Source organism: Chiloscyllium plagiosum, chromosome 42, assembly GCF_004010195.1.
Source record: "Chiloscyllium plagiosum isolate BGI_BamShark_2017 chromosome 42, ASM401019v2, whole genome shotgun sequence".
Taxonomy (NCBI): Eukaryota; Metazoa; Chordata; class Chondrichthyes; order Orectolobiformes; family Hemiscylliidae; genus Chiloscyllium; species Chiloscyllium plagiosum.
This window is the reverse complement of record NC_057751.1, coordinates 9,433,911-9,459,440: the sequence shown is the minus strand read 5'-3', so window position 1 is coordinate 9,459,440 and position 25,530 is coordinate 9,433,911. Positions and strand designations below refer to the sequence as shown.

The 25,530-nt window shown below is 42.5% G+C and overlaps 1 protein-coding gene across 1 annotated transcript; it reads left to right on the top strand.

Moving 5' to 3' along the window:
• Window position 1: 1 nt before the first annotated feature.
• LOC122543084 (transmembrane emp24 domain-containing protein 4-like) lies at window positions 2-13,883 on the top strand. Its single transcript, XM_043681332.1, has 5 exons — window positions 2-218; window positions 2,381-2,481; window positions 5,058-5,183; window positions 9,925-10,071; window positions 11,764-13,883. The coding sequence occupies exons 1-5, from the start codon at window positions 20-22 to the stop codon at window positions 11,911-11,913; spliced, it is 723 nt and encodes a 240-aa protein (XP_043537267.1). The 5' UTR covers window positions 2-19; the 3' UTR covers window positions 11,914-13,883.
• Window positions 13,884-25,530: the final 11,647 nt, after the last annotated feature.

Here is a 25,530-nt window from a genome sequence, read left to right as displayed (position 1 = left end):
GGCAGGATGACGCAAACGCATGGCTCGTGTCCTGGTTCCGGGACGCAGGCGCAGTGTAGGGGATCCGGGCAGCGGGAGGGCAATGCGTTGCGGTCAAGTTGTGTTCTCTGTCTGGCTGAGCATTCAGCTCAGCCTCTCGCACGGAATCTACTTTCACATCGGGGAGACTGAGAAAAAATGCTTCATCGAAGAGATACCCGACGAGACAATGGTGATCGGTGAGTAGCACGGCCTGAGGCCGGCGCCATTGGCATCGAGACAGCGTCGGTTGGAAAGCAGCCTCTACGCCAGAGTAAGGCAACCCCCTGGGGGCGGGAGCGCCCCCCACTGGCTGGCACTGGTCATCATTCCACCCACTCACTGGCTGGCACTGGTTATGATTCCACCCACTCACTGGCTGGCAATGGTCATGATTCCCCCACCCAACTAGCTGGCACTGGTCATCATTCCCCTCACTCGCTGGCTGGCACTGGTCGTCATTCCCCCCCACCCAACTGGCTAGCACTGGTTATCATTCCACCCACTCACTGGCTGGCAATGGTCATCATACCCCCCACCCAACTGGCTAGCACTGGTTATGATTCCACCCACTCACTGGCTGGCAATGGTCATCACTCCCCCACTCCCACCCACACTCAACTAGCTGGCACTGATCACCATTCCCCTCACTCACTGGCTGGCACTGTCATCATTTCCCCCCCCAACCCCACACAGTCTGGCACTGGTCATCATTCCACCCTGGATTAGTAGTGCTGGAAGAGCACAGCAGTTCAGGCAGCATCCAAGGAGCTTCAAAATCGACGTTTCGGGCAATTTTACATCATTCCACCCTCCCCACTGGCTGGCACTGCTCATCGTTATCCATCCCTCACTGGTTGGCACTGTTAATCATTCCCACCCCACTCCCCCTCATCATTGATTAACACCAGTCACCACTCCACTGGTTGGCATTGGTCAGCATCACTCACTGGCTGGCACTGGTCACCCCTTTCCCCACTGCCTAGCACTGATTAGCATTCCTTTCCCTCCCAGTTGGCTGGCATTGGTCAGTACTGCCACTCAACGGCTGATGCTGGTCAATAAATGCCTCCTTATAGCCCTGCACCCTACTGGCTGGCACTGGGTCATCATTCCTCCTAACTGGTCAGGATTCATCCTTGACCTCAAACTGCCTGAGACTGGTTAACATACCCCTTTCTTTGACTACTGACTGGAACTAAACAGGTCCCTCCTTCTAGCTGGTCCTGGTTAAACAACCCCTCCCACCCAAACTGGCTGGCACCAGTCACCATTTCCCTGACTGGCTGGTACTGGTCAACGGAGCTCACCCTCCTCCCCAATCTTAACACTGGTACTGGTCAGCAAACCTTTCCCAAATTGGATAGCACTGGGAATTGTGACATTGTCATAGAAATGACATGACATTGTGGCCTCTACTGGCCCATAGTCAGTTGCAGTCCCTTGGACTTTGTGATGCACATTGTGCAGTTTGGGCTTGTGACCTGCACAGGATGCCTGGCAATATGCAGGAATTGGCCCCCTTCATTGCTTGACTTTTAAGGATGACACCAGTTGTGCAGAGGATGTCTAGTATTTAGCCAGTGTGCCTCCAAATTTCTGACATGCAACCACTGAAGCAAATGGATGATCATAGAAATGCAGAGACAGTAAAATGTCACCAGGGAAGAGTTGTGCTTTCAAGTCACAGAGTAAGGTTTCGATTTGAATACAAATGCTAGCCAATATAAATGAACTGAGTTTATCAGCTGTATAACTTTATAATCATCCAATTGGGTAATCCCCTCATTAATATTATCCACATCAGCAATTTGTATTCATGTAATGCAGAAGTCAACTCCTGATTTGTGAACTTCGCTATTTAATGACATCCTTTTAATTTCGAATGCATATTCATAATGTAACACATACCAATGGCTGAGCTTTTCAGGTTGAGTTGAGTTTATGGATTATCAAACAATGCGCAAAAATAGAGTTCTCCCAAATTGTCACCTCCAACAGCAGCATTCCCTGTTGCTCCTGTTGTGCATCCCACGTGCCTCGCCGTCCGTGGACAAGAATCTGCAGAATCTAGAGCCGTTTACAGTAATTTATGGGGGTGGCAACTCATGACATAAATAAAATGTAGTCATTGAGAAATCCAATACAGAATTCAGGAGAAACGTCTTTAGCCAGAAGGTTGTTGGACCAGAATGTCCAAGTAATTGTAAGTAATAGCCGAAGTGAACAGCATAAATGCATTTAAAGAGAAACTGGAGAGAAAATAAGATAAGATTAAACTGATAGGGTGAATGAAGTAGAGGGGATAGCAAAATACTGTGCTGTTCTTTCAAAGTGACTATTTTTCAAATGTTTGATTCAGGTAATTACCGGACTCAGCTCTGGGATAAGCAGTCAGAATCTTTTCTGCCCTCAACTCCAGGGTTGGGGATGCACGTGGAAGTACGGGATCCCGACTTCAAGGTATAATGCCACTTGGATTTTGGATATGTACATAAGAGGTTGGAACATAATAAACATTACAGTTATCCTTGTTGGAGGAAAGAATGCTGGAGTACAGAACACAAATTACTTTGATCAGACATTATCCAGTATTACCCTCAGCAATGTACATTTGCACATTATGTAAATTTACAGGCTGTTTTGTAAAATAAGCAATTAACTCCTGCTTTGATGTAGTTAACATGGTGTTGTCATTTACCAGATGTGGAGCTTCAGTTGAAAATCGCCTTTCACTTCTGTGTGGGGCTTCATTGTAAAATTACAGACTGTCATCAGAAGTTAACAGGGTGTTGGTGATAAGTCCCTGTAATCAACCATGCTAAACACATTTTAAATAATACACAGCTTTCTTTCTTAAATATTACAGTAGGTACAGATGATTGTTTCATCTTGCAGACAATATGTCATTTCAGATCTTAAACATAACAATGAGCACGTGAAAGTGATCATCTGGTTCAATGCCAGTGTATGACTCCCAAGCAATGCTGCTTGTGTGACAATCTCAACTTTGAGTGTAAAACTCAACTTGGAACTGCATTTCTAAACACTATTGGGCAAATGTCCCAGTGGAAACGCTTAGCAAAGATGAATTCACAAGAATTGGAGCAGAGTTCCTCTGGTGGATGAAATAATGATGGCCAGAATGACAGGACTACTCAGCACCTGACCTCTTCAAAAACTTGGTCCCAACAGAGACAAATGTCATGAAGTGCAGAAGAAAAGTAAAAGTGAGTGCCCTTGCAATCAGGACACTATTTGACAGAATAGCATCAATGAGTCTCAGTACCATATAACTTGATTGGTGGGAAATCAGAAAAATTCTCCAATGTGTGAAATCATGTCTAACATAAACGTATCTCCTTGTTAGGGCTCAATCATTTCGGATAATGCTCCAATAATTCCTCGGATTAGTGTCCTTACGTTGAGCAACATTCCCACCAATGTAAGGTCACAAGTGGAGTTATTTGCTGATGATTGTGCCATGTTCAGCACCATTTGCACTCCTCAGGCACTGAAACAGTCCATGGACATGTTCAGCAAAGCTTGGACAACAACAAGGCTGATCAAGGCCAAGGAGCACACAAGTGCCAGACAATGAATATCTCCAACAAGAGAGAATCTAATTACTCTCCTTGACTTTCAATGACATTGGCATCACTGAGTCCCATGTGAACAACATCATCACTATTGACCGGAAACTGAAATGGCCCAAGCCATATCAACACAAGAGCTGGTCAGAGATTAGGAATCCTGCAGCAAGTAGCTTAATTGCTCACTCCCCAGAGCCTGTTCATCATCTGCAAGGCACATGTCAGCAATGTGCTAGAATGCAGTCCACTTAGCATGAATCACTGCATTTCTTGTAACAATCAAGAAGCTTGATACCATCCAACCAATCGACTTAAATGGTACCCCATATTCAAGATGCATTCACTCCATCGCCACAGTAGTAGCAGCCTGTACAAGATTCACGATAACAACTTATTAATGCATTTCCTGCAACCTTTATCATGTGGAAGGATGGGGCAGGAGATGAATGGGAAAACCATGATCTGTAAGTTCCCCTCCATGCCACATGCTGGCCTGACTCACGACATAACCCTTCTTGAATGTCATTGAGTGAAAATGTTGAAATTCCCTTCCTAACAATATTGTGAATGTATCTACACCAGAAAGAAGGCATCTTATCATGACGTTCTCAGTTTTAATTAGGGTTGGGCAGTGATGTGCACATGCCAAAACAGAATTTAAAAGAAAAATTAGTCCTGCAGATTTGGTGGGTTGTCTTGAGCTGGCTGATCTCAGCTGTGAAGACAGTGAAAGAATTCCAGTAAGTTTGAATGAGCTTGCTTGAGAGTGAAGAAAGGCACCCAAGGAGAAGGCGAATCGACGTTTCGGGCATGAGCCCTTCTTCAGGAATGAGGAAAGTATGTCCTGCAGGCTAAGATAAAAGGTAGGAAGGAGGGACTTGGGAGAGGGGCTTTGGAAATGCGATCGCATTTCCAACGCCCCTCTCCCAAGTCCCTCCTCCCTACCTTTTATCTTAGCCTACGGGACACACTTTCCTCATTCCTGAAGAAGGGCTCATGCCCAAAACGTCGATTCTCCTGCTCCTTGGATGCTGCCTGACCTGCTGCGCTTTTCCAGCAACACATTTTCAGCTCTGATCTCCAGCATCTTCAGTCCTCACTTTCTTCTGAGAGAGAAGAAACCCATCCTATGACTTTCCTACTGATTTTATTTTCGTGCTCTGGAACAGAAAGTACCTGTGAGTAGATTCAGTCACGGATCTGTGATAAAATAGTGTCTTGTTACATTTAGAATCACACTCCAGAAAATGTCAGTGCTCAGGAAACCAGAACACTGCCTTAATGTCATTCAGCCATAAAAAATTATCTAATTTAAAATTAAAAGGAGATCAGTTCCCTTCCCTCAAAGGACTGCTTGCTTATTTGTGTTTTCTGTGAAACAGAATTGGGAAATTGAGCATTTTTTGACTTCTCCACTGTTAACTGACTGGTTCTTCCAATTTCCAGGTTATCCTTTCCCGACAGTATGGCTCGGAGGGCCGATTTACCTTCACATCACACACTCCTGGTGAACATCAAATCTGTCTGCACTCCAACTCCACAAAGATGTCATTGTTTGCAGGGGGCAAGCTGGTAAGAATTGGGCTTTGGATGCACCATCTTGAAGAAAAGGTTTTGTTTATGCTCTGAAACTGACATTGGTGTCTTAAACTTGACAAAGTATTGCATACTCTAGCTGGACCCAAGTTTAGGACTCAGCCAATTATTAACTGAGACTGCAGTAATTTATAAACTTGTGCTTCACTGCTGTTTGTAATATGTTTTATTCAAAAGTCCTGTTGAGAGATTCGCCAGCTCGCTCCAGACGTAAAGTTTGAAGGAATCCTTGAGCACATAATATTCAGCATTTATATCGATACATTGTAAGAAATATTTTTTCTGGCAGTAATACTGTGTACGTTACAATTTAGCTTATTGACTGTGTCTGATGAGAACCCTTTTCAGCAATTTTCACCCTCTTAAATGTAGCAAGCTCTGGGCTTTTTAGAAAGTGTTTTCAGCGTGAGTGCATGTTTCTAATTGCTGATTATTGCTAGTTATTTTCCTTGGATCAAACTTGGCTTTGTTTTGCAATGTTCTCATTGCCCCACAGGAGGCACAGTTCCTTCAATACTTTTGCAACCCACGTTTTCATGGCTGTGTACAGGTGGTGTGATACTGAGTCATACACACCAGAGAGGAATGGATCAGTACCAAACCACTGATGTTAACCAGGAGGTTCTTGTCGGTTGTGGTTCATTTGATTGCACATGTTCCTGTGAATGATTTGGTTCCGGTTATTATGCCCACGTCAAGGCTCGATCATAGAAACAAAGCTGCTGATTAAGTGCAGTACAGAAGGAATAATACATTTCAAATGAAATGTTGTATTGAGGACCCCAGGATGGTTGAAAGTTTTAAAAAAAATCCAGTGATGCTGTTTCAAAGAAGAGCAGGGGTTTATATTTGGGGGGAAAATGCGAAAGAACAGCAGAGGCTGGAAATCAGAAATAAAAGCAAATTGCCGAAAAACACTCAGCAGGTCTGGCAGCAACTGTGGAGAGAAAGCAGAGTTAACATTTTGGGTCTAGTAAACCTTCTTCAGACCTCTTCAGAGACAAAGTGCCATAAAAACTCAGCAGGTTGGCAGCAGCTGTGGAGAGAAGGCAAAGTTAACATTTGGGTCCACTAACCCCTCTTCAGAACTTCTGAACTGCAGAAGCTGAGCAGCAGTTTCAGTCTAGGTAGTTCAATAAATCTGGAATTAAAGGTGATGTCTATTAAGTAAATCTGATTAGATGATGGAGTAGGCAGTGAACAGCCAGATACAGTGTGCAGAGAGTCTATGAAGAGGTGAGGTACTTATAGGGCAAAGGTGCAGGCAGTGTGATGGGTTGAAGTGGCAGAACTGGGCTGTTTTTAATGCAAGAGGTATCAGGAATACGGGTGATGAACTTAGGGCATGGATCACTGCTTGGAGCTATGATGTTGTGGCCATTACAGAGACTTGGCTGTTCCAGCGTTTAGATATTTTAAAAGGAATAGGGAGGGAGGTAAAAGAGGTGGGGGAGTGGCATTTCTAATCGGGGACTGTATCTCGGCTGCAGAAAGGAAGGTCATTGAGGAGGATTTGTCTACTGAGTCAGTATTCGTAGAAGTCAGAAACAGGAAAGGAGCAGTAACTTTATTGGGAGTTTTCCACAGACCTACCAATAGCAACAGAGACATAGAGGAGGGGAGCCAGATTTTGGAAAGGTGCAGAAGTAACAGGATTGTTGTCATGGGTGACTTTAACTTCCCTAATATTGATTGGAACTTCTTTCATTTAAACAGTTTGGATGGAGCAGTTTTTGTCAGGTGTGTCCAGGAAGGGTTCCTGACTAAACATGTATAGGCTGACAAGAGGAGAGGCATTATTGGATTTCGTGCTTGGCAATGAACCAGAGCAGGTGTCAGGTCTCTCGGTGAGAGAGCACTTCGGTGAGAGTGACCACAACACCCTGACCTTGACATAGTCATGGAGAGGGTTAGGTGCAGACGGTACGGAAAAGTATTTATCTGGAGGATGGAGAATTACAATGCTATTAGGCAGGAACTGTGGAGCATAAATTGGGAGCAGGTATTCTCAGGGAAATATGGAGATTGTTTCGGAAGCATTTGCTGATTGTGCTGAATAGGTTTGTCCCACTGAGGGACGGAAGGGATGGGAGGTTGAAAGAACCTTGGGTGACAAGGGATGTGGAACATCTCGTCAAGAGAAAGAAGGAAGCTTACTTAATGTTGAGGAGGCAACGTTCAGACAAGACTTTAGAGGGTTACAAGGTAACCAGGAAGGAACTGAAGAATGAACTTCGAAGAGTCAGAAGAGGGCACGATAAAACTTCAGCAGGTAGGATTAAGGAAAACTTAAGGTAGTCAACACTTACGTGAGGAACAAGAGGATGGCCAGTGTGAGGATAGGGCTGATTAGGGATAGTGGAGGGAACTTGTGCCTGGCGTCGGGAGAAGTAGAGAAGGTCTTTAATGAAAACTTTGTTTCAGTGTTCACTACTGAGAGGGACCTTGACTTTTCTGAGGATAGTGTGAAACAGGCTAATATGCTCGAACAAGTTGATGTTGGGAAGGAGGATGTGCTGAAAACTTTGAAAAACCGAAGGATAGATAAATCACCTGGGCCAGTTGGGATCTTCCCGAGGTTACTATAGGAAGTGAGGGAAGAGATTACTGTGCTTCTGGTGGTGATCTTTGTGTCCTCACTGACCACTGGAGTAGTGGCAGATGGTTGGAGGGTGGCAAATGTTATTTGCTTGTTCAAGAAAGGGAGTATGGATAATCCTGGGAATTACAGACCAGTCAGTCTTACATCAGTGGTGGGCAAAGTATTGGAGAGGATTCTGACAGACAGGATTTGTGACTACTTGGAACACCATAGTTTGATTAGAGATAGTCAGCGTGGCTTTGTGAGGGGCAGGTCATGCCTCATAAGCCTTAATGAATTTTTTGAGGGTGTAACAAAACATGTTGATGAAGGTAGAGCAATGGATGTGGTATACATGAATTTTAGCAAGGTGTTTCATAAGGTTCCCCATGGTAGGCTCATTCAGAAAGTAAGGAGGCATGGCATACAGGGAACTCTGGCTGTCTGGATACAGAATTGGCTGGACCATAGAAAACAGGGGTGTGAAATGGAAATTATTCAGCCTGGAGCTTGGTGACCAGTGGTGTTCTGCAGGGATCTGTTCTGGGATCTCTGTTCGTTGTGATTTTTATGAATGACTTGGATGAGGAAGTGAAAGTGTGGGTTAGTAAGTTTGCCAATGACACAAAGGTTGGTGGAGTTGTGGATAGTGCGGAGGGCTGTTTTAGATTGCAATGGGATATTGATCGGATACAGGACTAGCCTGATGAGTGGCGGATGGAGTTCAACCTGGAAAAATGTGGAGTCATTCATTTTGGAAGGTCAATTTGGATGCAGAATACAGGGTTAAAGGCAGGATTCTTGGCAGTGTGGAGGAAGAGAGGAATCTTGGGGTCCATGTCCATAGATCTCTCAAAGTTGACACCCAAGTTGAGAGAGTTATTGAGAACGCACATGGTGTGTTGGCTTTCATTAGCAGGGTATTGAATTTAAGAGCTGTGAGGTTGTGCTGCAGCTCTATAGAGCACTGGAATATTATGTTCAGTTCTGGTTACCTCAGTATCAGAAGGATGTGGAAGCTTCAGAGAGTGTGCAGAGGAGATTTACCAGGATGCTGCCCTGGATTTGTGATATGAAGAATGGCTGAGGGAGGTAAGGCTTTTCTCATTGGAGCAAAGAAGGATGAGAGGTGACTTGATCGAGGTGTACAGAGATGTTGAGAGGCGTAGAAAGATAGCCAGAGACTTTTTCCCATGGCGGAAATGTCTATCACGTCGGGGCGTAATTTGAAGGTAATCAGAGGATGGTTTAGGGGAGATGTCACAGGTCGCTTCTTTACACAGAGAGTGGTGAGTGTGTGGAATGCACTGCCAGCGGTAGTAGTGGGTTCAGAGACATCGGGCATTTAAGCGACTCTTGGATAGGCACATGGATGACAGTACAATGAAGGATATGTAGGTTAGTCTGATCTTAGAGTAGGATAAAAGGTTGGCACAACATCGAGGGCTGAAGAGCCTATACTGTGCCGTACTGTTCGATGTTTTGTGTTCTGAACTGGAGAGGGCTCAGAAGAGATTTACGAGGACATTACCGGAAGAGAGGGATTCAGGTACAAGGAGAGGCTAGGTAGGCTGCGACTTCTATCACTGGAGTGCAGGAGGTTGAGAGATGACCTTTTACATGTTTGTAATATCATGAGGGGTATCAATAAGGTGAATGGCAGGTGTCTTTTCCCGAGGCTGAGGGATTTCAAGACTCGGGGGCGTACTTTTAAGATGAGAGGAGAAAAATGTTTTAAAATATATGAGGAGCAACTTTTTTATGCAGAATGGTTTGTGTGGAGTGAACTTTCAGAGGAAGTTGTGGATACATGCACAGTTACAATATTTAAAAGACACTGAGATCTGTACATGAATAAAAGATGTTTGGACTGAAATGGGCCAAGCGTAGTCAGATGGAACTAGTTTAATTTGGGATTATGGTTGGCATGGACTGGTTGGACTGAAGGGTCTGTTTCCATGCTGTATGACTCTCTGACTCAAATCTTCCAGTACATATGCCTTGATGCCTCATCATTGAATATGTCTCTTCAGGAAAGGCAGGTGAGGTGGAATGATTATATTACAGAAGTAAAGTGTAATATTACTTGTATGTATAAGTGAATTGTTTTCTTACTCTGTCTTTCGTCTGTTTTAGCGAGTTCACCTTGACATCCAAGTGGGGGAACATGCCAACAACTACCCAGAAATTGCTGCAAAGGATAAGCTGACTGAATTGCAGCTCCGAGTCCGGCAGCTGTTGGACCAAGTTGAGCAAATTCAGAAAGAACAAAACTACCAGAGGGTGAGTGAGTGAGTGAAGAGCAAGCTGTGCCCCAGGAATGTAACAGCCCTTTCCTGAAAATGTGGGGATACTTTTCTGAAATGAACTGGTGGGAAACCAGATCAACAAATGCTACTCTTTGATCAGAATGCAGCAGAGTGATTGACATGGATCTCAAGCTCCCCAGCAATGTTTAACCAAGTCAGTGATCTTCAACAACTGCAAAATTGAATTTTGTTCAGAAACAGACTACGTGTAGAAATGAATGGAAACAGCATTGCAATAGTGATTGAATGTGACCTATGAACCAATCTTATTGAGCATGTTCAGTGCAGTTTCTATTTAGGGCATGGTGCTTTGAATTTTTTAAATGGCATATGGTTTATGGGTCTCTCTGACTCGATGTCAGACTGCATTCAAACCAGTTGCAGGGCCTTGCAGGGCCTTTTTCTAATCATTCCACCATCTTTAGAAAGTGCTGTCTCTTTTCATGTGTAGTTTCTGCATGAAGAGTCATGGAGATGTGCAGCATGGAAACAGACCCTTTGGTTCAATTTGTTCATTCCCCAAATATCCTAAATTAATCTCATCCCATTTGCCAGCATCTGGCCCATTTCCCTCTAAACGCTTCCTGTTCAAATAACTATGCAGATGCCTTCTAAATATTGTAATCATACCAGCCTCCATCACCTCATCTGGTAAATCATTCCATACACCCACCACCCCTGCGTGAATAGTTGCCCTTTAGGTCCCTTTTAAATCTTTTCTCCCCCTAACCTTAAACCTATGCCCTCTAGTTTTGGAGTCTCCTACCCTGGGAAAAAGGTCTTGAGTATTCACCTATCTATACCCCTCATGATTTTATAAATCTCTGTAAGGTCAGCCCTCAGCCTCCGATGCTCCAGGGAAAACAGCCCAACCTATTCAGCCTTTCCCTATAGGTCAAACCATCCACCCCTAGCAGCATCGATCTACATCTTTTCTGAACCCTTTCAAGTTTCCGAACATATTTCTTATATCAGGGACACCTGATGTAAGAATTGAACACAGTGTTCCAGAAGTGGCCAAACCAGAAAATACTCCATTTTCGTCTAGGTGAGGTTTTCATTATTGCAGCTACCAGTTATTTTTCAGGTCTGTCATTCATGCAGAGTTTTTAAATTTATAATAACTGTCCATTGTGTTTTATTTTACTTCCCAGTTGATGCAGACACTCTGTTCAGTCAGATAAGCAGTGGCCTCTTCCAGTATCTCACTCACATGACCAAGCCAAGTAGGGAGTATTTAGAAGCTCACCTGTGCAGAGTTTGAAGCTTATCTTTGTCCTGATCAGATGTGCACTTTACAATGGTCTTGGCTGATGGCATTCAAGAACAGAAACCCTTAGACATTTTCCTCCTGCTTTCCTGGCCCAGGAATGCAGGACTTATCGTGATGCACTCCACAAGAAATAGAAATGCATGTATTAAATTTAGAACAAGGAAACAGGCAGTTTGGCCCAACCGAGTTTCTTTGTCCTCACTGCCACTTCTTTGTCACCTGCTACCCCAAAAACATCAGCCACCTCAGCCCAGTCAAGCAATTGAATCTGAGATCTTGAATCAGTAACCTTGTCAACTGAGCTTGCCTTTTTATTCCTGTGTGATAGAATGTTTCCACCCCTTAGTTTGTGGCAGATTTTAATTCTTTTCTTTTTTTCACTGCTTCATACAGTACAGAGAAGAGCGATTTCGGCAGACAAGTGAAAGCACAAACCAACGAGTCCTGTGGTGGTCGATTGCGCAGACAATTATCCTGATCCTAACTGGAATCTGGCAAATGAAACACCTGAAAAGCTTCTTTGAGGCGAAGAAACTGGTGTAGACACCTGTCACCTGCTGTCATTGCAAGGACGTGGCAACAAACTCAACCTTCCATCCTCAGTGACTCGCTATTTAATGTAACTTTACATTTGTTGTACTTGAAGCTGTTCTAGAAATCGAAGGGGTGATGTTTGATTCTGTATCTTCTAATTATGGTAACTTGAGTGAGGCTATCATGGAACAGTTCATGCAGGAATCTCTGATATATTTGAAAAAAAATGTGTTGCTTTATAAATTAACTGGTCATTGTTGATTGAAGGTGGGAGCTGTTCCCTACTTATCATGTGTTTCAGATTTGTGAAAAGTCTCAGCAAATACTTGCGAATAACTTGATTTCAAAGGGTTCTTTCCTGACTTTGTCTATTTGTCTATTTGTGAGAACCCAAACAATGTTATCCCATCCAGCTCATAAATTTTATTTGCTGGGAGTCTGGCTAACTTCTTATCATTTCTTACAAACCAACAAAACTGCTGAAGCAAACATGACATCAATACATAAATGTATTGATGAATTTATATTGAAGGGAAGAATTTTTTTGCAGCCATTTTGTGAAAGGTAACCCTTGAACCCAGATTTGTTTGTGGAATTGTAGAACTCTAATCCTCCTCTATCGATGATTCCTGGTCTTTCTTTCTGAGGAGAATGGTATGGTGAAGGTTTGGAATCACTCATGATGTGCTCTGCTTTCTTTGGGAACTGGTTGTTTTGTATGTATGTTGAGTGATGCGGGATATGGAAGGGAATCCATAAGGTATCTTCTCTTACTTGAAGTGAGCTTTCTTGTATTAATAAAAGGGCCTGTTTAGTTTATGCACTGATATGAAAGCAAAGCAAAAGGATTTGACTTTAACTCCCATGTGTATATTGTGGGGTGTGGGGATATGGAAGGCTGGAGCTTCGTATGCAATTAACATGAAGCGAATGGTTTACCAGTCAGACCTCCACAGTCCTTTGAGATTTTAATTCCTGAAGCTCAACTGCACAGGCCATGACTGTTTCATTGGAATTGGGCAGGAGAGTTAAATGGCGGTAGGCAGGAGGTTGCCACTTGGGATCCAAACTGATGGTGCCCTACAATGAGATTGCAAGTTGGGTCGAATGGGGATGGTTTGGTGTGGTTTAATGGCCAGTATACATGAAGAAACAAGGTTCTCGTGGTGCAGTGGTATCCCTGGGTTCAAGTCCCCGCTTCTCCAGAGGTGTGTAAATTCTGATGTCTCTGAACCAGTTGATTAGATAGAAAATATCTTGAGTGCTGAAAGTGGATGTTAGGGAGAAGACAACAATAGTACCTCCAAAGACCTCTTCTGGCCACAACTTCTCATCTGAGCTTGCCACATTTTCTTTACCCAGTCTCTGGATTAAAATCGCATTTATACCATGTGACATCACCACTCTGCCCATTTGAAAAAAGTGATGCAGTTGCTATCTGCTGAGTGTTCAAACCATGAGGAAAGCAGTTGGGTCACTGCAGGTTGGTGGCTGTGGCCAATTTGAACTGCTTGTAGGCTCGGATTCCACCAGACATACTAGATTATCTTTGAACCTTTATGTTAATTGCCTTAATTGTATTTACTCAGAGCTAACTTGTGAACAGCACTGGTCAACAATTTCTCTGAATTCAGTGATTTGCCAACAGCCCCTCTTCAACACTTGCTGTGTGCTGTTTCCTGTCTTATCACAAATATTGTAAAATGGAGCTTTCATATTAATGTTATGTGATATATTGTGGTAAGAATGTGTGATGTTCAGCAGAATCATTGCTGTAAGGACAGAAGAAACTGCTGCACTGCAAATATATTCAGGTGTCTGTCTCCTGAGAAATTGCTGCTGGTTTTATTCAGTTTTAGTTAGTCCCATTCCTCCTGTACCCCTACATTGTTACCCTTTTGACACAAACTGTTGCATCATTGGAATAGGGAATTAACATTTAAAATAAATTTCTTCAAATAATGTTGTTTTGAAACAAATGTCTGTGTACATTACTTGATTCAGAAATACATTTTTACGGTTTCATTTTGCATATTGAGAATATTGCCTCACAGTAGGACTTGTGCAGTTTTGGTCTTTTCAATGAAGGTGTTAAACTTCATGTTTATGTACAAATACATGCAGTTGGCATTTGTTAATACCACCTATATCCATGATTTCAAGATTCATAAAAAAACTCAAGACTGAGACAAAAGATTTCATTTTTATTGTGAGGTAAGTGTGAGGAAATACTTTAACACTAAAGTTTGGTTTCGAAATGGTGAGTTGTGTTCTTTTACCGTGGAAGAGTCCTCCAATGAGATAGCTGAAGGATCTGTCTCTAGGAAACAGCAGGGCAACGCATTTGAACAGAGCAAGGTTTGAAGCAAAAATGTGTGATACAGTTTCCTCTAACATGTGATTTCCAATGGTGCAGGAGTTTGATCAAACAACATCAACCTCAGGCCTCCAGATTGCCTCAACTCTTTGTGACTGCTGATGGGTGGCTGTTGCAGTTGGCACTGTCATCAGTATGTGAACTACCTCACTTTTCATCTCTCAAATGAGTGAGGAATCGTTTGCAAAGTTCCGTGTTAAAACTGAACTGCCAACCATGATTCAAACACAGCCATCGCTATTATGAACCATTATGAATGTCTCTTGTTTGATTCTTTCCATTCTCTAGCTGCCACTTCAGCTCTTTTACCCACTTTTTTTGAATAGTGTCAACTGATTGTTTGGTATGAAACATCAGTGTTTGCAGCTTGCAGCACAAGTTAACAGTCAGACGGGGTTGACTTCGGCTCTCGAATCAAATTGATTCCTCTCAAGAGAAATATGAGGCTGAAGTGGACTGAAACATGGTCAGAAAAGCAGAAAAAAATGGGCTCTCTAGATTCTCTATGTCAAACAGAATCAGAGAATCCCTACTGAATGGAAACAGGCCCTTCAGCCCAACAAGTTCACACTGACCCTCCGAAGAGTATCCCACCAAAACCATTCCCCTACCCTTTTAGTCTACATTTGCCCTAAGCTAACACATCCCTGAACATTATGGGCAATTCACCTAACCTGCATATCTTTGGATTGTGGGAGGAAACCGGAGCACCCAGAGGAAACCCATGCAGACACGGGGAGAAGGTACAAACTCCAAACAGACAATTGCCCAAGGCTGGAATCGTACCCAGGTCCCTGGCACTGTGAGGCAGCAGTGCTAACCAGTGAGCCACTGTGCCACCCCTTGGAAAAATGTTAAAAGTTGGCAAAATGGAGAGAAATATGGACAAACAAGAGGCAGGGACAGCACGCAGATAAAGTTTCCCTGAAAAATGTTTATTATTTACTCAAAGACAAGAAGAATGGTGAGTAATTGCTCCACAATTTCTGTTGGGCTGGAGTAAGGCAAGGAATGGAAACAATGCCCAGAAGCCGTGAAGTGTTTGTTTAGTGTTGGTGTGTGCACAAGTACAAAGACTGGCCTCTTAATATTGTTGTCACTGGTGGGAGATGGAAGGGAGCTTCATTATGTCTAATAGGATAATGGAAACAGATTCAAGAATAGCTTTCGAAAATAAGTACACATTTGTAGAAGGATGGCTGAAGAATATTTCAAGGAGAAAAACAGCTCCAGTGATGTGGGGAAACAGTTGGAGGTGAGATGATTTGCCTTGTGTTTCAAATGTGAGCTGAATGACCTCATCTCTCTGATTTTATAATCCTGTTACAGGTGTTCTGTGTTTTGGACATGACGACTTTCTGGGTATTGCAAGACATGCATTTTTAATTTGGTTATGGAATGAGAATGTTTGAGGAAAGGCCAGCATGTATTTCTCATTCCTAATTGTCGTTGAGAAAGAAACTGAAAGTCATAGTAATGAATCACTTGAGTTGATATTTGAGAACCAATGATGCAGAAAGGAAGAATGTTACAGAATTGAGCTTCGTGGAAGAAGGAACACCAACTTTAGTTTTGAGAAAAAAACAGTCTATGGCATGGAGAGCAACTTATTGTCGATGATGAGGGCTTGGGGCATTGTTGGGAAGACAGGTCGTTTGGAATGGCAGGTCCTGTTGTGATGGACATTGGTAAGTAACAGTTCAGGAGCTCTTGTGATTGCCAGATTTTTTGTCCAATTTTATAAGTTGCAATGGGGCTTCGGGCTCTCAGTTTTGATCTTGCTTATCTCACAGCACAGCCATTAAGTAGCCGCATAAATAAAACAAAAAACAGTGGTATTGGAGATATAAAACAAACTAAAAAGTGCTGGAGAAACTGAACAGGTTTCCCAGCATCTTTGGAGAGAAAACAGAGTTAACATTTCGAGTCCAATGGCCCTTCACCAGAAGTAGCCACACCTGATCTGGTCAGTTTTCAGTTCATCTCAAGTAGAAAAGCTATTTAATTGGTGTAACATGGCAGACCTGACTATGTCTGACTGTAGTTTTCAACGTTCCAAAGTTGTGATTCTGTTCTTTTTAAATTCTCATTCATGGGATGTGATTTTTGGATAGGGAAATGTAAGATTTTGTACTTTGGTAGGAAAAATAGAGAAGTCGAATATGACTTAACTGGAAAAAAACTAGTGTTGAACTTCAATAGGAAACAAGGAAGGCAAACGGAAAGTTGGGCTTTATTTCAAAGTAAAAGGAGTATAAAGGGGGTGATTTGGCTAAAACTATACTCGGCATCAGCCAGACTGTTGCTCGATATGATTAGATTACTTAATGTGGAAACAAGCCCTTCGGCCCAACAAGTCCACACCGACCATCTGAAGAGTAACCCACCAGACCCATTCCCCTACATTTGCCCCTTCACCTAACACTATGGCCAATTCACCTGACCTGCACATTTTTGGACTGTGGGAGGAAACCGGAGCACCCGGAGGAAACCCACGCAGACACGGGGAGAATGTGCAAACTCCACACAGACAGTTGCCTGAGGTGGGAATTGAACCCAGGTCTCTGGCGCTGTGAGGCAGCAGTGCTAACCACTGTGCCACCGTGCCGCCCAGGTAAACAGTTTTGGGCCTCTTATCTAAGGAAAGGCTTAAAGGCAGTTGAAATAAGTTTTACCACGTTGATTCTCGGTTTGGAGAGATTGCGTAGTTTGGGCCTGTACTTGTTGGAGTAAGGGTTTGCATATTTCAACTGGAGATAAGGAGGAATTTATTTTTTGAAAGGTATTGAGGTATAGGGAGAGGCTGAACAGGCTGGGGCTGTTTTCCCTGGAGCGTCGGAGGCTGAGGGGTGACCTTATAGAGGTTTACAAAATTATGAGGGGCATGGCTAGGATAAATAGACAAAGTATTTTCCCTCGGATCAGGGAGTCTAGAACTAGAGGGCATAGGTTTAGGGTGAGAGGGGAAAGATATAAAAGAGACCTAAGGGGCAACTTTTTCACACAGAGGGTGGTACATGTATGGAATGAGCTGCCAGAGGATGTGGTGGAGGCTGGTACAATTGCAACATTTAAGAGACATTTGGATGTGTATATGAATAGGAAGGGTTTGGAGGGATATGGGCCGGGTGCTGGCAGGTGGGACTAGATTGGGTTGGGATATCTGGTCGGCATGGACAGGTTGGACCGAAGGGTCTGTTTCCATGCTGTACATCTCTATGGCTCTATGGCAGTAAATCTGTCGAGTTGTTTACTGCAGAGCATCGTTGAGACTGGGTCATTAAGTACATTCAAGGAGGAGATAGACTTTTAATCAGTAAGGGAATCAAGAGTTATAGGGAAAAAGGAAAGTGGAGTCAAGGCACTTTCAAGTTATCCATGATCTCATTGAATGGCGGAGCAAACACAATGTGTTGTTTGGCCTACCTTTGCGTCTTATGGTCTGACATTGCTGACAAGACGAAAATTTATTGCCAATCCAAATTGTAGTTTCGAAGATGATGAACATAGAACATTACAGTGCAGTACAGGCCCTTCGGCTCTCAATGTTGCGCCGACCTGTGGAACCAATCTGAAGCCCATCTAACCGACACTATTCCATTTTCGTTCATATGCCTATCCAATAACCATTTAAATCCCTTAAAGTTGCCGAGTCTATGACTGTTGCAGGCTGTGCATTCCACGCCTCTACTACTCTCTGAGTAAAGAAACTACCTATCCTACATCTATCACCCCTCAATTTAAAGTTATGCCCCTTCATGCTCGCCATCACCATCCGAGGAAAAAGGCTCTCACTGTCCATTCTATCTAACCCTCTGGTTATCTTATATGTTAACTACCTTCTTGACTACAGCTACATGTTTTGTCACAAAAGCTATAAATGCAGACACTAGAAATCAGAAATAGAAACAGAAAATGCTGTAGAGACTCAGTACATCTAGCAAGGTCTGGGGAAGAAGAAATAGAATTAACATTTGAGCTTGTGTGAACTGTTAACTCAGTTGCTTACTTGGACATGTCGGAGGCCAATTAGAGTTATCCACAATTGCATGCACTTATAGTCACATATAGAAACAATGGCAACAAGTTTCTCATACATGTCTCTGTTTGGGTTGTCCTAGGATGGATGTGTTGTCCTCGTTGAAGCAGTGTCCTTCCTCATTTGTTTGTAAAGATACTAGTGAGAGTGGGTCATGTCATTTTGTGGCGAGATGATGTTCATGTATCCTGGTGGCTAGTTTTCTGCCTGTTTGTCCAATGTAGTGTTTGTCTCAGATCTTGCAAGGTATTTTGTAAATGACATACCACCATTGCTTCACCGGAGGCTCACTGATGATGTTTCCTAGTATGGTGGTGAAATGTCCGAAAACAAAACTTCCAGTTCAGCGAGCAAACTTACATCCAGAACCTCAATCTGAGCTACAAATCTTCTCAAAACTTGCTATTATCAATGAATATTTGCTTTTTACAATAGTCTGGTCCATTCATGGTTTATGTGATCATATACAAGTTATTTATTGTGAATTTTATTTGAATTACTGAATTTGGATACCCTAGCTGCATTGTTGGGATTTGAACAAATACTCAGGGTCATCAGTCATGAGGTTTACTTGTCGTGATGTTTCTCTTTAGGTTTCTGAAGAGTGCAGATACGCTATTTATCTGATAGGTTTAGTATGTGAGTGATCTACAAAGAAACATTTAAGGAGGGATATCCAAATGTGAGAAATGTTTATCTGAGGCTCACTGATGATGTTACCAAGCATGGTGAAGAAATGCCTGACAACACATCTATCAGCTCAGCGAGCAAACTTAGAGTGTGAAAAAGCTGTTTGCATTTTCACAGTGAGTTGTATTTCTTGTCTTGATGGAATATTTAGGGAATGCATTGATGTCGTGTGTGTTTATTCACGAGCTATACAACTAGAAAGCTGTGTGTTGAGCTGATACTAGAATTTGAGAGGATGAAATAGAATAACGTGACTTGGCAAAAGCTGTTGTTATTATGCTGTTGACTTTAAACAATATGAAATGTCTACCATTTCAAACAAAACTGCAGTTTTTCAGATATTGTGGCTAATAATCCTTTATTAAGCTGTGTTGCCAAAAACAAACTTGATTTGTCTCACTTCTAAGTATTTGCTATGTGCAAAATCAGTGCCAGAGTATCAAAATGACACAAACTGCAGTTCCAAGTGGTTTGTGATGTTCATGATTGATAAGAAGAGCAAAGCTCTCTGTGTGTGGCAAAATGTTATCACAAGCAAGGCAAAGAGAAGAACTCATCAAACAACCGAGTTACAAAGAAACACAAGGAAAATCAAGAAGTCAGGGTCCACTAAGAAAGCTAAGGAGCTGCAAGCTCGACACCCAGGGTTTCTTCATTGCCTCCAAAGCCAGATACACATCCAACAACCTTGCTCTCAAATTGGTGCAGAGTTAGGATGACACCCTTTTGAGAGACACAGAGAACATTGCCTCCAATGGACTTCAAAGAATTCCTAAACAATTATCAAGAAGGGTGTGTTTAAGGAAGTATCTCAACTCCTCATCCAAAATCATTTTGGACTCCCACCTAATATGGTAGAAGTAGAAGCATCTCTTGGACACATGAGGAATGGAAGAGCGGCAGGAGCAGCCGGGAATCGAACAGAAAGTTTCAAACTTGGAGGGGCTGAACCTATCCGTCACCTGCATTAGCTGTTGCTGACAACGTGGGACAAGGAAGAAATCCCTGCCAATTTCAGGAATGCTAGCATCACCATTGTCTTCAAGAAGTCAGACAAAGTGGACTGTCGGAACAATCAAGGAATCTTCCTACTCTACATTGTGTGAAGGTCATCAGTCAAATCCTTGCTTGGTGCCTTATCTCAGTCTTAAAGGAAATCCTTCCCGAAAACCAGTGTGGTTTCCAACCAAATCATGGTATTATGGAGATGATTATCACTGCTCGGCAACTCCAAGAGAAATGCTAGGAACAACACCAACCACTCTTTTCATGACCTTCACCGACCTGACTAATGATGTTGACTCAGTCAATTGGTAAATGCGATGGAAGATCCTGTGAAATGTGGGCTGTCCAATGAAATTCATCAACATCCTCTATTTCTTCCATAATAGTCCTCACTGGTGGTAATATGACACAGCTCTTTGAGATTGAGATAGAGATCAAGCAGAGATCATCACCCCCCCCCCCCCCCACCCCCCAACCCTTTTCTTCATCTTCATTGTCACCATTCTTCATTTTGTCAACATCAACTTTCTGATTTGTGTGGACATGGGCTAGAGGATGGACTGAAAACTTCAAGCCTAACCGGTTGAAATCCAAGAAGAACTGACATTGAACTGATTTGTCAAACTTCAGTTTGTGGCTGGCAATGTCATCTCTTCTCTCTTGGAAGAGAATCTTCAAGTCTCAGTTAATGCCTTAGCAGAAGCAGTCTGAAGATTTGGTTTCAGTCTCAACCTCAAAAAGAGTCAATTCCTTTTCCAGCCCATCCAAGGTTAAGCTTTGGTCCTCTATCTATTAAGATCAAAGGAGAAATTGACCCAAGCATCCCTAGTTTGGAAACTACCTCTCAGCTAAGGCTGACATTGATGCAGAGATTACACATCGATGCAGAGATTCAACATTGCATTCAATTTATGAGCACCTCCTTCAGATGCTTAAAGATTAGAGTCTTTGACCAACATGACATCTATGTTGATGCTAAGATCCTTAGTATAAGGCAGTCATCTTTCTGACTGATCTTTATGCCTCCAAAACTTGGACTACATATATATGCCACCTCCAGACCCTTAAAAAGTACCATCAACATTGTTTGAGATGCATTCTCTGTAACAGCTAGGAGCTCAGGTGTACTAACATCAGTATCCTTGAAGCATCTAACAACAGCAACCATGATCATCCAAACCCAACTCCGCTGGGCCGGCAAAGTGTTTAGGATGCCTGAGTTCTGACTACCGTGGCAAATGTTCTTTGCCCGGATCAAGGAAGGCATTTGAACAAGGGGAAGATAAAAGAAGTGTTTCAAAGATTCCTTAAAGGCTTCACTTAACAAATGCCACATATGTATCAATGCATGGAAGACCATTGATCACAAGAAACCAACTTGGAGGAAACTCCTATATGAAGGGCCACGGTTTTTCTCAATGTGATCTCAATGCCAAGGATCAGTTTCACCTCTGGGATACAGTTGCCAATCTGTGGTTGGAGATGCAGCTCAAAGACACACTCACTGGGCACACAGTAACCCGCAGAACCCACGGTCAGTGACATGGAGTTTCCGAGATGAAAATCATACTTGTTTGCACATGCTTCATCATTGGAACAAAGGCAAATGACTTTATGATTTAGAGAAAGTTTTCACATGACTGCAGGTTAATGACAGAAATTTGATAGAAACCATTCATTTTAAAGGACAGGCATGTAAAATGATGCACCAATAGCACAGTGAGCATAACAGACATGCACATTAAAAAGAAAGACATAAAAATAACAGAGTGAACTCTGACATCTGGAGATGTCAGTGAATGCAGCACTTTAAAATGTCAAATCACCACAGGTCAATCATCAAAGCAAGGTGGATGCTAAAGGTCCATCATACAACTGGAGCAAGACTTGGGAGAATTGAAGAATGCTCAACTGATATTACATCGTGTGTCCAGTTCTAAGCAGTGGGATGCAAAGGAGGTATTGAAGACCAGGTCTTGCGGGCATGAGTCAGCAAAAGAAGTGTTGAACTACAGGGATAGACTCAGATCACAACTTGAGTGTTGTGTTATTTTACAAAGCCAACCACACCATTATCCTGTACAGGGGAGGTGAGGATGCTAATTTGTGTCAATGATTGCCTCATGTTTGCAGTGGCAAGTGACTTGAAAAAGTTTAGCTTCATTAAAAATGTTCTACAAAGAAGTCACGTAAGTGCTTCATAAGAGGCATTAGAGCAAAAGGCAAAAAGACTGATCTCTACAGTCTCAAGAATCATCTTTAAAGGAGGAGCCAGAGGTTCAGGAAGGGCGATTTCCAGAGTGTAGTGTCTCGGCAGCTGAACACAAATGAGCAAATGATATATAGGGGGCTGGAGTGAGATGCAAACATTGGAGGCATGCAGAGATTTTGTCGGATGGTAGGACTGAATGTGGTTACAGAGACAAGGAAGCGGCCATGAAGAATTTGACAACAAGAACAACAGTATTAAAATTGAGCCATGCTGGGGATCAGTGGAGATCTTTGAGAACTGGAGTGACACATTCCAGTTGAGATTTTTGAAGTCAATGGACAGATTTCACCTCCAGTCCTTTGGGCTCAACTTGAGTTTCATTGTTTAATGTTTGAGAATTTAGAAGCTGCTATCTGTGCAGTTCCAAAATATATTGGTAACCAGGCTCTGCTGCCAGCAAGCAGTTCTGCTGTTGTTTGCTCTTTTCAATGTCAAAATAAAGTGCCTTCTCATTTTTAAAATGCTTTCAACAGTTTGGGTCAACACAGAGATACAACACAATCACTTACCAAAACATTGTGCATTCAGCACATATTTCAGATTAGGGTTCTTGCTCTTTGGTTTTCTCTGCCTCCGCCTCTTCCCAAATAATAGCTTTCCTCTTACTTTCTGTAACTCAGTGCTGCAAGCTAGCTGTGTGCACATGGTTTATTAATTATTCTGCTCTGACCACATTGGGTTCTATTTACCATGAAGTGAGGGAGGAAAGTCTCAGAGAAGGGGTATGCAGATGCTGAGCCAAAGACGAATAAAAGTGGTACGTGTAATTGATTTGTCTGTAAGTCTGTGCAGAAAAAAGAAATCGAAACAGATTTTCTTTTTCCGTGCAACTCAGCAAGATGCTGGAGTCCCAGCCATCTTGAACAAATTGACGTCTGAGCAAGTTCTAACATAGATGCTGCATCAGTCCACAGTTCACAAGTGGAAAAATTTTCGATAAAATATCTACTTGCATTTGTCAGATTGATCCAACTGTTCAGAAGTGTTGCAGAATACAAACATGCTTTGGTTCCTTTGCTTGTTTATTTTTCACTGCCTCCTGATGTTTCTAGGAGCTGTTGATGCTGAACACCAGTTTTTGATATTTCTGCTGAGTCATGAGTTTAAGGAGCAGAGAGTGGCAATTCCTGTTTCTCACCTTGGCTGTTGTACTGAAAGGTAGTGGCAGTTTTCTTTTCACTTTCTCCTCTGAGCAAAATATTCTAATCTCTCTGTTGTAACAACTGTCTCTGTAAATACTGCAGCAGTCAGACAGAGCGAGGTTAAGAAGCAAAATAACAGCTTTCTTCTGGATACCATTCAAACCAAGAGGATCCTTAGAGCAGAGGATGCAATTGTCAGGATTAACCAGCGTAAGTTCACTCTGTTTCATTCGGATTAAACTATCCTTTCGCAATGGCCTGGCAACTGCTGTAGGACTGCGGTCTTCCCTCCATCGAATAATTGACTTCTTTAACCACATGAAATCCAGAGATCAATTGTTCTTTCCAACCGCCACTACAAAACTTCTCCAACAATGGAACTGCTGTTCAGAAATTTGTCCACTCCCCAAATATAGTCTTTTGCAACAAATCAAACTGAATCCTTGATCCAAATGTTTCAGTGCATTGCTGTTTTGTAAATTGCTTTGTTGGTAGTGAAGTTATTCTCTGCATACCTGCTGTTTGATACACCACCTTGGACTAATGGATCAAGCAATGAACATTTGTTCTCCTGCTTATAGGAATATTTCGATATGAAAAACCATGGAGGAACTTCCTCATTGAAGGTGACATCGTCAAACCTGTAAGTTCCTTTCATTTTTATTTTATCTTTTTAGTGGTGAATGTGGGATGATCCGTGGTCCCCTCGAGCTAAGAGAGGGTGCATTATGTACTCTGTTGATGCTGATCATATTTTGTCATTCTGCCAATAGAAAATGTCTTACTGTTTGATGCAACATGATGTTTGTTTTTCACATCTTTAAGTTTGATTGTTTCATTCCATTTTACTGTTGACCAGACAAATGCAATCACAATGATTCTTTGGATTTTGCAATATTTTGATCGAGAGGCATATTAGTTTTAAAATTTAAATCTCTGGTCCTTATGTTGCATGTGTATCCCATCTGTGGGAGGCTATGTGAATGGAACTTAACTGTCTTCTTTCCCCCTTCAATCAGCTCTGGAGGAATGCTGTGGTGTCTGACACCAGGACATGGCAGAAATCCGTAGATGGGATGGTGAGAATTCCATATGAAATATCGCAACAGTATGGTAAGTACTGCATGAAAACATGGCTTAGAAATCATGGTCTTCACAAAAAAAACAAATTGGAAAAGCTGTGGTATTGCTCAGAACAGTTCAGCTTGGGTTGTGGCTGATTGCACATGTTGGCGGTATGAATCATTCTTATGGGGAGATCCAGCAGCTGGTCTTCCAGATCCCCTGGTTGCACACCTCAATGGACTTACCAAGATTGACTGAGGCCAGAAACCAAGAATTCCTCCTCTCTCAGTTCATCAGTACCCATCTGAACAGAATGCTGATGCTGGTGGTATATGAGAGTCCCAGTTACTCTCACCTTTGTACATTTTCTAGTGCTTCGTAAGTAACTCTTCTCAATTTTTCTCCCACTTGCCACATGGTTCTGACCTCTTTCATTTCTGTCAACATGTATGTGTGCTCCGTAGCCATTCATTTTTCAGATTATTGACAGAAGAGATCTTTCTGTCTCTGCTGTCACATGCTGCACCTTCAGTCATTTGCTCTGAATACCTCCTTTCAAATCTTGAATTTTGTGGATTTCTATTTTGCTGAGCCTGTGAGTTGTTGAAATAATGGTCAGTTTTTGGAAGGATCACAGTTGAGTCTGAGTTCTGTTCTTGTGCAGCATCCACACTCCACAGACCAATCGAAAAAAGAAATTCACCCGATTTAATTCTCTTTGTAGCAGTAACTCTTGTAACACCATACTCCATGTTCTAGGTTGAAATGGCTCACTAAACATCAAGAAGACATGGTAGCTGAGATTGCCCTGCTGACAATGTTCAAACAGATCAACTGGGACTTTTGCAGGAAGCTTCAACATTGAATTTTGTTGGATGACAGATTGTTGTAAACACACCCTTGTCTTGTCTCCACACCCTTGCACTTTCTTTGACTCATGGGATAATGGTCTGGAATGTGAAAATTGACAGAGATTAATTGACTATGAATAAGCTTTTAATTTGTCAATGAAACAGTCATGTCTAAAGATCTTCGA

What these genes read in the sequence shown, in the direction of transcription:
- LOC122543084 (XM_043681332.1), top strand. Translation starts at nt 20, where the DNA reads ATGGCTCGTGTCCTGGTTCCGGGACGCAGGCGCAGTGTAGGGGATCCG. An exon ending in TGTTTGCAGGGGGCAAGCTG is followed by an intron (nt 5,184 to 9,924) that starts GTAAGAATTGGG and finishes CGTCTGTTTTAG; the next exon opens with CGAGTTCACCTTGACATCCA. An exon ending in AAGAACAAAACTACCAGAGG is followed by an intron (nt 10,072 to 11,763) that starts GTGAGTGAGTGA and finishes TGCTTCATACAG; the next exon opens with TACAGAGAAGAGCGATTTCG.